Here is an 11669-nt window from a genome sequence, read left to right on the forward strand (position 1 = left end):
AATGCAAGTGAGAGGTGTGAGGAAAATGATGAGGGGTGAGGAGAAGTGTTTGGGTTTGACCTGTGGATACAGCACTGATCCCTTCTAGAAGGAATACAGCCAGATGTTGGTGTTCTCTCTCTTACTATACTTTATATTTCTATAGATAAAGGTATGTTAAAAATGAGACTGGGGTGGCAGTGTGATGGGCTTCTTGCTAATTCTCAAGTACCTGAATAAATCTTGTTTTTTAACTTTATTTCAGAACAGCCATCACAGCAACAACTGTTTTCCTTGAATAATTGTGTGGCCACACTACCTGCAGCCAGCTGTAGCCCATTTTCCAATGTAAATATTTGCAATTTAAATACAATAACTATATCAGCATTCAAAACTAATGCTGAAACTTTCACCTGCCTAACAGCTGGTACTTCTGCAAGTAGAAAAGGAGCTTAGAATAAATTCAACATTATTTGAAGTCAAATAATGTGACTTGCAGGAGAAATTGAATCGATCATTGGATTGCATAACTAAAGAAATTTGATATGATTTCTTCCCTCCAGGATTTCAAAACCTATGTGGATCAAGCTTGTAGAGCTGCAGATGAGTTTGTCAACATTTACTATGAGACAATGGACAAGAGGAGAAGGGTATGTAGCTGTTTTGACAATAATTAAAACTGTCCTGGCACTTTTTGTTTGCATTTCTGTCATTGCACAGAAAGCACCTGAGCATGGTGACCATGTGCTGCACTGGCCATGGCAGAGCAGAGCAGGGCAGCTGCTCCTCAGGCTCCCTGCAGAGCATTTTGTTCTCCTGTGCAGCCTTGCTGTAAAAGGGGCTCTTCAGCAGTGCCTTGGACTTCTCATGGCCCTCGTTCAGTTGGTGTGCAGCTGTGTCCTGCAGGTGCAGGATTTGGTCAGTATAGGCCAGCAGAACTTGCTTTATTTTCTCTTGAGGACAGGACTCAGCTTTTTTCTTTCCCCAAATATCTTTCATTAGCAGTTACCACTTTTGGTTCTGGGGTTTTTCTGAGTGCCTGAAGCTGAAGCAGTACAGCTGTACTTGGCTCTGCAGGTCTTCCTGGAGCACACTGATGTGGTACCATGTAACAAATGTATTCACCACGAGAGCCTTGGAGACCAATCTTTGGAATTTTAAATGTACTGTAGTTGCAATTCAATGTGTGAAAGTACCAGCAGTCCCATGTTACTGCACACATGAGTGGGTTGGACAGGGGTGTGTCAACACCTTGAAGGAGAGTTGGGCAGTTACTCAGCTCTGACAGCTTATGAAACATTTGGGAAGTTCTGGTATGCTGCTGTGCTTTTCAAGTTTCACCTGTTCCTGCTCTTGTTCACTTTTTTTTTTAACCTGAAATTATAATTTCCTGACCTAAACTGTGTTGTGTGGACACTTTCCCTCTCAGAAGAAAAAAAAAAAGAAAATCAGTGATAAACTTAACTGTGGAAAGGTAGCACTGTCCTTTTGTTAGCAACCACTTCAGTTCTGTCATTACCTTTGTTAAAGGGATGTTATCAATATTTGAGATATGAGTCACTGTGCTACTCATAAAGGAAAATGTGTTAGTTTTAATTCTTAGTTAGGAGCAGTGGTTGTTAAAAGGAGCTACTGTTTCAGGAAGGCATTTTATTTGTCAGACTAACAGAAGAAATCGGTAATTCACAGTGTAAGTTTTGTATGTTGTCCATTATATGTTTACATCTTTTCCCTAAATGTGTATTTTCATAATCACTCAGGCTTTAACCAGACTGTATTTGGACAAAGCAACATTAGTTTGGAATGGAAATGCAGTGTCTGGGCAAGAAGAACTAAATAAGTTTTTTGAAATGTTGCCATCAAGTGAATTCCAGGTTAATGTGTTGGACTGCCAGCCTGTTCACGGTAAGGTTGTATTATAATTTATTTAGTTATTTTTCATTCTTTTTAACTATTGAAAGTGAGCAATTATTATAGGGCTTAATAATTCCTTTGGAATAAGTTTAGAGAAAATACCAAGGGTTGAAATGTCAAGTTGTGCTTAAATAAAAAAGCACAAATCAAGAGATGCAGCAATTATACACTTATTTCATGTCTGGGAAAATATTTTAAGGACTTTTTTTGTTTAGATCATATTCAGATGTGATCTATTTTCATGTATGGAAAAAGTCTGGCTTACCAGGTTATGTTGTGCTTGGGAGACCCCTATGGTAGCCTCTTGTACTGACCTGCAGTATCATGTGAACAAATGGTTATTAACCTGTATGTACTTTGGTTTCTTTACATCTAGAATAGGTTTTAAGTTCTTTAGATTTCTGATTAACAACTCCTAAAGAAAGGCTTACATAATTGAGAAGTTAATAAATGGCTTCTAATGGACATTTTGGGAATATAAGTAAGGGAAAAGCCTGTGGTCAAACACACTTGCTTTGCTCTGCTGTGAAAAAGATATAATTTCTAATAACCGGGGGGGAAAAGTATATGCAAGTTGCTAAATATCTCTATGTGTGTATATCTCAAGTAATGAGAGCTCACTCTAAGCACAAATGGAGGTGTTTGTCAGTGCTCTAAAATGAAGAGCAGGAGATGAAAGTGGCAAAGCCATTGCCGAGCCGTGTTGGTGAACGCACCGCTGTCTGTGTAGAAACGCTGCACCAGAGCTGCACTTCCCTGCCTGTACCCAGCCGTTAGCCTGGCGCAGTGTAACCACACTTGAACCAAGCTTCTGTGTGCATTTCCTGCCTCTTTACCTGCTAGTCTTTGTTTGAGTTGTTTTCTTCATCATTTCATACCTCCTTGTGAAGAGCAAGCTACTCAAGGCCAGACAACAGTCCTCGTGGTGACAAGTGGGACTGTCAAATTTGATGGGGATAAGCAGCGCTACTTCAATCAGAACTTCCTGCTGACAGCACAGGCCACCCCCACCAACACCGTGTGGAAGATCGCCGGGGACTGCTTCCGCTTCCAGGACTGGGCCAGTTAGCAGGGCTGGCATGGGCAGTGACCTCTCCCCTCTGGCACCACCACTCCACTGTGCAGGCAGCTGTTCCCACAGGGAATGCGCGCGCTCTTTGTGTTGCATCTGATGTTACGGACGGGCTGCAGATGTTTCGGGGTTGATTCCAGTGACCACAGCTGTAGTAATAAAATGTGAGAGGTTGCTCGTGTTAGTTGAATTTAGTCAAGTGCTGAAGGCAGTGAGCTGTATTCGAATCATTCCTAAAATGCCTTACATGCAGCTGTGCTGCCACTGCTGAGTGCTCAAACCGTTCTGTTTGAACACAGAATCCTATTCATATACAATTCTGACCAAACGTAATTTTTTTCAACTTGAAAAGATCTGTTTTTACAGTATCATCTTCTCTCTTTTGAAGAAGATGCTTGTGGCATGAAGATATAATTTTGAAAGCTCCCTACTCCCAGTTGTGAGAGGCTGGGAAGGATTGCTATGGTTTCTACTGTTAGTGAAAGGAGCAAATAAAGCTCCTAAGTTTGTAATCTCTCAATCCATTGGAAAGGTAATGTTTACCTTCTCTGATGCCAAAGGACCATATATCTTTGGGTTTCCTTTCAGTCTGAGCTTCCCAGACTTTGGTTGTTAATTCCATGGATTCATATGTAGGGCATGCTGAATGATTCGGAGCTCCTGTGCCAATAACTCTTCACATGCACGTGAAGGACTTCAAACTGATTATTTTTCTTTTGAAGTCTTACCATGGCCTAGAAATAGGTCACATACCTGTTTTCTGTTGGCTTTAGTTCTGCATTCTGTTGCTTTGAGGTTTGGATTATTTTTCTCATATTAAGTCTGCAAGTTTTGAATCCTTACTGTCTTTTCAAGAAACATTGTAGTTAAAAAGTGGCACTGAAAGTGTGCATTACTGTGAAGCCTTCAATTTTTCTCATCAGTACTGTTACTCAGAACAGGTGCTTGCATTATTTTCAATCGAGAACAGCAGCTCTGCACCACTAACACTATCTTCCTCTCATGCAGATTTTTACTGTATTTTTTCATGTTCTTTTTTAAAATTGCCTTTAATTATTGATTCTCTGGGGGTTTTGTGTGTTTTGCTTAAAATTTGTAGTTTAAAGCTTCCAGCTGCTTTGAAACACTTTTCAAGACTGTAAGTTAAGAGTATCCACCTTTGGAACTTCAGGGCAAATCTGTGTATCAGCAGCTTTGTTTTAAACTGGTGTGTTTCTGTTTTAAGCTGAGTTAAAGAAAAAGCAAACCCAAAATGTAGCTGTATAGCTGTAGCTGTATCCCTGAGCACACCCTTGCTTGTAGCTGAAAGTACAGGAGGCAAGCTTGTAACTCTCATCAAAACCTGTTTCAATGACAGCAGCAGTCTGAAAGCAGTTACAACTGCAGCTCACTTGTTCAGTGACTTAAATGGAGAAAACTGTGAAAATGAGCAATATCTCACTTGGGCAAAACATAAAGCATCTGCAGTTTGCCATGTAATCCCACAAACAATGGGATGTTTAGCTGAAATGAGTGGCTTTACTTCCTTTTCAGGCCCTCTAGTCTGTACACCAGTAAGTTAGAAGTAGTAACCTGTCTCTGTTCAGAGGCTGTTTATGATCAGAACTATTGTGTACCTATTTTTCAGGCTGAAGAATTTGAATTCCTGCAGAATAGTGGAAGAACAGAATTTTTGAAAACTGTAAATATTGTAAATACATTGTTATTTCTGTATGTAGTGAAGAAAGGATCATTCTATTTAATTACTGTTTGTTCTTAAGAGAATATGTGATGTTCATATATTTGTATTTCCTCTAGAAGATTGAAAAGAAAACATAACCTGAGCATGCCTGTAACTGGTACAGCATTGTTGAGCTGTGACACTGGCGTGGTGTATTCTACTGGCTGTTTAACTTGCTGTTGATTGTGTAAGTGGTGTTACAGATCTGCTTTGCATACACAAAACAGGTTTTGCCTTTTAAAATGCAGCAATGGGTGCAGCTGTGGCATTGGCTTGTTGGACTTTGAAGGCGGTCACCAGAACACACACTTATCAGTACCTGATAAGCTTGTGCTGTGAATAAATACTTATTGGATATTTTTATCCAAGTTTGAATTTGTATAATAATTTTTAAGCTTTTTCTAGGCAGACTGGGAGATTCAAAATATATGAGGCAATGTTTCAATCAATCAGAGGTTATTCTCAATTCTTTTCATGCTATTTAAATGCAAGCTGCTTTTAAAATTGACTTTTGCAATTAATATTGAAAAAAACTGACCAAACAAAAAACCCCACCACTACCTGGAACATGACTGAGGAAGATAACTAACTGGCCTAGCTGGACAAAGCCAGTTAAAACTCCTACTTAGTAAGATTGTAGATGGAGTAGGAGAGTAGGACTTGGTATGCATACCCAGGGGTTTTTTAGGGAGATTCACTGGAACACAATTGCTTCAGGCCAGGGAGAGGTGCCAGTTACTCCTGCCTATTTCCATCATCTTCACTGAGGATCACTTGGATGATTCAGTACTACTATAATTAGTTCTTGCTCTTTATAACTAAAAATGCTGGTTTGCAAAATATTTTTATTTATTATACCAAGTGAGATTGTAGCTATTAGAGTCAAGTGGTGGTTTTACAATGGAGTAACTAATGGCACAAACAAAAAAATCTCTTTGTTGCTAGCTCTGTGCTGTTTGTTAATATTCTGTGCTGAAATTAGCAGAAAACACAAAAAATGCTTTCATTGAATTCTGTACAAACCCATCCAGCTGGTTTCATATGACCATTGCTGACTCTACTGCAATACCCAAAATTTTCAGTGGGCATCTATGAAATGAATATGTTTGTGCTCCAAACACTGAACTGGAGTTAATGCTTCCATTTTTTTGTTCGAGACCAAATTATTCCTGTACAACCAGTCAGTGAAACAAAGCCAGCTGAAGAGCTAAGCACTTCCACTAAGAAATTGTAGCAACTGAAGACTTGAGAGATCTTTTTGTATGTTCCCTGTATTGTCTATAGCAGTCACTGCGTTTCTGTTGCTTTGTTTGTTTGGCATACTACAGTTCAATTGATTTCAAATGCCTATGTTGGAGAAAAGGGATTTGTACTGATGGTATGAATGGTTTGTTCTGATATGCCTGTGCTTCCTTAACCTGTCTGGAGAAAAGCACATTATAAAGAAATGCTGTTTTATCAGTAAAATAACTTTCCACACTTGAATATATTTTGTAAGTTTTTGAAATTGTTTGAGACCTCTTGTAAGATTAATTTTCAAACTGAAAGAAACAACCAAACAAAAAAAAGAAACAAGAAAAAAAAAGCACCAAAAAAACCCCAAACCTACAGGTTACTCTACCTTTTTTTTCTTTTATTATTATTATTATTACTAGAAATTTTCATAGCTTGTTCTTATGATATTAAAAGTACAAGAAATAATTTGTGGCTTCCTTATCTTTACTACTTGTGTTGTAGGTCTGAGTTCTGATTGTTGCTGAGTGGTGCTGGGGCACTGCAAAACAGGCTGGCAGCTCTGCCAGGGTACAATAAATCCAGGTGTCTGGAATAAACCTATGGCAAATGCCTTGCCAAAAGCACTCTCAGGCAGTAAATGTTGAGCTGCCCAAAGTAACTATGTCAAATTAACATATCCCTCTAAGATTTACTAAAGTTTAGACTGTTCTCCAACACATGCCTGGACGAAGTCAAACAAAATTTGAGCCAGATCCTTGGGTTGTAAATATTTTCACCGAGAACATGTTGTGCTTCTACTGTTTCTCTTAAGAAGAAATGAAACTCTGAAAGGAGAAATGCTTTTTGTGATAATTCCAGTGATTTATTCACTATTTTGCTGTTTAGAACATGAAATTACTGAGGCACACTTGCTCAGTGTACACAGCAGCTTTTAAATGCTGACGCTGCAAAGATGAGGATGCTCATGCAAGGTCAACAGTTGCATGGAAATTGATGTTCTAGAAATGTATTCTGGAAACTACCAAATATATTGGAAAGTTCTTGCTGTGTTTGAGGGTATAGATTTCAGTGAGGCTTTGCAGGCAGTTGCTTTTGGTAATGATCCTGAGCAAGGCTGTGACAGCTGATGCAGTGTAAAGATTTATGAGTGCTGGGAAAAATAAATCAGCTCAGACCAGAAGATGTTTTTGTAGATATGTTGAAAGTGGATCCAAAAACTGCTTTTTCAAAATTGCCACTGGGCTGAAGAAAAGAACATTAAAGTCTTCCTAGAAAAGTGAGCTTTTCTTTTTTGTTCCTAACTGCAGAAAGGTAGGACATTGATTGCTGGGCTTACTCCTTCAGAAGACTGGGTTTAATAATGTAAATAAATCTATTTGCTACACTTTGTGACTGAATGGACTACAGGCTCTAAGTGACCATTCTGCCCTGCATCAGTAACAGAAGTGCCTTAGAATATTCTGGTGATGACAAAATTGTGTTGGATTGCAGTAGCTGATTTTTGTCTTCTTGCAGCCTGTTTCAACAGGTCCCAAAACCCAGTGGGTTTGCATCCTTGTGGTTTTTCCAACCAAGGAAAATGCAGGTCTGCCAAAATAAAGGCAGGAAGGAGCTGGTTGTAGTCACAGAATCACAGAATGGTTTGGGTTGGAAGGGACCTTAAAGCTCATCTCCTTCCAGCCCCTTGCCATGAGCAGGGACACCTTCCACTAGACAAGATTGCTCCAAGCTCCATCCAGCCTGGCCCTGAGCACTGCAGGGGTGGGACATCCACAGCCTGTGCCAGGGCCTCACCACCCTCTCTCTCAGTGATGAATTTCTCCCTAATGCCCAATCCAAACCTCTCCTGCAGGAGAACATCATCCAGCACCTAGCTGAAAAACAAGAGCAAGGTCAACAGCCAAGGCCCTGGGCAGGCTCCCAGAGCAGCTTTGCTGTTGAGGGCACACAGCAGAGAAAAGGGAGGAAGTTTGGAGGGATCAGTGCTGGGGAATTGGAGCTTGAGCAGCAACAGCTGGGCTGGTCTGATGCCCAGGGAAGAATTAATTGGGGCCATTAAATTGGTAATCAGCTACAGAGGCTCGTCTCCTTAATCAGAAAGGCCTGGGAACAACTGAAGGTTACCAGGTGAGTTCTGGGTGGTTCCCAGTCTGGCTGGACTGGAGAGGGTCCTGAGGCCACAGACAGGTGAGTTTTCTTCATACTTTTTCCCCCTTGCAAAGGTCTCTGTCCATAGTTAAGGGTTTTTTGAAATCCTATGAATGCTTTGAGGGTCTTGAATTTTTCCCTGCTCCCAGGTTGTTTATCTGGTAACTCTAATTTCAGTTGTCATTATTTATAGAGGTGAGTGTGGCAGTTGCATGTGTTAGAGATTGACAACCTTGCCAGCATTAGAGTAGTTTTTATCTTGTGCAGTTTCTTTGCTCGTTTCCAGAAGATGGCTGGGGCTGATCATTGTGATCATTCCATCTTCCTCTCATTGGTTTTGGAGGAAAAGATGTATTTTAACAGCAGACCAGAATGAGTACCCAGCTGAAAAGGCAAAATGCCATAGTATTGACTTGGGCTTTTCTATATAAACTGCATTAGGCAAGTGTGCAATACTGAGTTAAGGATTGAAAAAATATTGATTTTCCATAATGCTTCTCTTTTAAAGTTGCTTCAGAAGAAATGCTAGTAAATGGGATGTTTCTGTAGCAACACAAAAAAAAGTCCCAAGGTGAGAGCTGTCCCATTACATGAGAAGCAGGCAGGTTCTGGGATGCAGGTAAAGGCTTTGGGAAGTAATTTCAATAGGCTCTGTAGGGGGGTGAGGCTGGTGTTTTGTTTTGAATGTGGGGGCAGAGGGGCCCTGGTTTAATGACCTTGATGAAATGCTATAGAAATGGGCTCACTGGGAGAGATTGTGTTTGCTGCAATTTAAAAGGCAGAAAGTAAAGTAGGGCAGGCACCTATAGAGAACAGTGAGCCATTCTTCATGCTCACTCCCTGGGGAGCACAATAAGCAATAGGCTGATTTATATCTGGAGGGAAACATTTGAGTTTGTTGTTTAAAACAATAAAAAACCCTAGAAAGAACTCCTAGGGCTGGAACACCATGTGAACTGAAGTAATGATTTCAATTTACCTGTTAGAAGTACTCCAGAACTGATTAAAATTCAAGTGTCTTTTCTGTGTTTTAAAAAAGTAAAGCCTGAATGACACCTTCTTGTTTTAGCATTTAAATTGATAGGAGGTCATGTCTTGGAGAGATGGGCATTCCTGCTCAGGGTCTGGATGCTCAGAAATAACAGGGATGACACAGAGGTGATGGGCAAACTTCTCTACTTGGAGACACGTGAGGATAAATGCAGAAATAAGCAGGTGTGACAAACATGTAGTGACCTGGCAGTTCTGGGAATGTTCCTCACTTACCAGCTTATTGGTGTTTCAAAATGGGAGAACAAGGGGAAAATTCAACTGTTTGTGATGTATTTTTGGTTTCATTTTTTGTTTGTTTTGGTGTTCTAGTTATTTTTTGCTTTAAAAGTACAGGTGAAGTCTGTGAGGATCAGATAGTGTGGCCAGAGCTCTGTTTGCCCAAATTAATTAGCACTGGTCTAATGTCAAGGCTACATGCTTCCAACCAAAGACAATTTTGGATAAATTATCTGTGATAATCAGCTTCATTAGAACACTTTATCAATCTAGAATGGTTTCATTTTCTTCAAAATGGGTCTCTCCCCAATAAAAGTGTAGCAAGATTCAACCTATTACAGCACCCAGCAGCAAAGCAATAGTGCAAATATTACCCCATTTCTGTCAGAACTCATTAAAATTAAATTATGTGAAAATGACAGGCTGAGTATAAATGTATATTTAATATAGTCAGCCCTGGTCCTCCATGGCTGATGCACTCCTATCATAAAGCAATCACTAATAGCACTGAGTTAACTGGAAATGTGTTTTATTAATCCAGCTAAGTTCATAAAGACTTTCACTCTGTGCGTTGTTTGCAGTTCCATGTAGCCAGTGACTGTAAGTTTTGCTGATTGCATTTTGTAGATTACCTTTATACCATCTTATGCAAAAAACCCACCAGATTTATTATTTTTAATCTTTGGGAGTGTAAATTTCACCGTTCAAAAAGGAAATTGCTTTACTGTCATGTAAATAGAGCTTAGCCATGGGGTAGGCTCAGTATGACTGAAAAGAAACCCCACTACAGACAAAAATAACTAAAACCAAACAAAGCCATGGTACAAACAAACAAAAACCCCAACAAAACCATATACATAATGAGAATTGAGAATTTATTCCTTGTTTTGCATGTACTTGCAGAACAATACTAATTTATTGTTAGAATACAACAGTTAGTTGAAATTATTGTTCTGAGATGTGGTAGATATGGTTTTTTGGTTTTTTTTTGCTAGTGAAAATGAGTGACCCACATTGTGAACTGTGTTCTGTTCCTTTTATAGCCTGCCAGTGTGCTGGGAGTTGCAGTTTGTGCTGGGGGAGCTGGCAGGCAGTGCCCTGCAGGTTATGCTCTGAGTGTTGGCAAGGGCACTGTGACTGCATGGGGTGGTTAAACACCACCTCACCTGCTCCTGAGGGAGTAGCTCCCTCCTCTCCCTGTTTACACTTTTTCTCCCCCTTTCAAGCCACGTAATGACATCTGCCTGTTACAGGCAGCATTCCTGTTGTGTCATGTGCAGGTCCCTGCCAGCCCCACCAATGGGTCTGTGCCAAGGCTGCTCCTCAGAGGCTTTGCTGAACTGTCATTGAGGCTCTGAAGACTTTCAGTGGCAGATCTTGGGCAACTAGTTCTGTATTTAGTAAGGAATTGGTTAAAATCCCATGTTTCTTTTAAAATGCAAATTATCCATTTCACTGTGCAAACTTAGACCCTGTTCTTTCTCTTTCCCTGGGCCAGCCCTTTGTGCCTTGTGCATGGAGCTGCAGGTTAATCATCTGGTGGCACCTGCCATTCCTCAGGCCAGCTAAACAGCTCTGATCTCCCTTCACAGCTGAAGCTTCCCAGTGCCCTGCTGGGGTAGTTACACTCTGGCTTTCTCCAGACAGACCATGGCTTTGGAGGTAGAGAGCCTGAATACAATCTTACACCACATATGCCCAAACTGCATTTTGTTTCTCTTTGAACTTGTTTCTTCAGTCTTACAAGGATGATTTAAAATCCTTAACCTGCTTTCTGAAGAACTTTGATCATTCTGGAACCCTCAGCAATACATGAACCTCTCCCTCACATTTCAGTCCCATGGTGTATGTCCTTTCAGCCCAGCACAAGATAAACAGCATCTGTAACTATCACATAATGATTTTGAAGTTATTTACTATCTCTTCATCTGCATCCTAGTTCCTTCTTTTTAATGGCAAAAATTAAACATTCTTGCTTATTCTCTTTCTTCTCCACAAGCTCTGTCACAAAAAGGCTTTAGAATTCATTAAAATGAAGGATACAGTTCTTGCCCAACTGCAAGGTATTTGCAAACAATCCCCATATTTGAAGGCAGCCTGATGTAATCCTCCCCCCAAAGGTGCTTGAAAAGCTGATGATGTAGCAAATTGTCTTTTGCAGCACATCCACTTCTGGTTCGTTCCTTACAAGAAAAACCAGGCCTGCTGGAGGCTTGGTTTTCATTACCTGAAGTATGGACTCACTGCTGCTGCTTTGTAAGGCAGACTCAGTTCTAGACAGAATGTGAGGCACAGAACAGGAACAATACAAAGATCTTCAAAAACACAAAC

At 40.3% G+C, this 11669-nt stretch overlaps 1 protein-coding gene across 2 annotated transcripts in view; it reads left to right on the forward strand.

Annotated features, from left to right (window-relative positions):
- Nucleotides 1-6386, forward strand: part of NXT2 (nuclear transport factor 2 like export factor 2) — a 52288-nt gene extending 45902 nt beyond the window's left edge. For both annotated transcript variants that reach the window (XM_071442466.1, XM_071442465.1), the window contains exons 6-8: nucleotides 543-629; nucleotides 1740-1884; nucleotides 2784-6386. In XM_071442466.1, coding sequence (XP_071298567.1) covers nucleotides 543-629; nucleotides 1740-1884; nucleotides 2784-2962 — 411 coding nt within the window. In that variant the 3' untranslated portion in view covers nucleotides 2963-6386. The remainder of the gene's footprint in view (nucleotides 1-542; nucleotides 630-1739; nucleotides 1885-2783) is intronic.
- Nucleotides 6387-11669: the final 5283 nt, after the last annotated feature.

This window comes from Agelaius tricolor, unplaced genomic scaffold (assembly GCF_023055355.1).
Source record: "Agelaius tricolor isolate 1412-34295 unplaced genomic scaffold, bAgeTri1.0.p SCAF_17, whole genome shotgun sequence".
NCBI lineage: Eukaryota > Metazoa > Chordata > Aves > Passeriformes > Icteridae > Agelaius > Agelaius tricolor.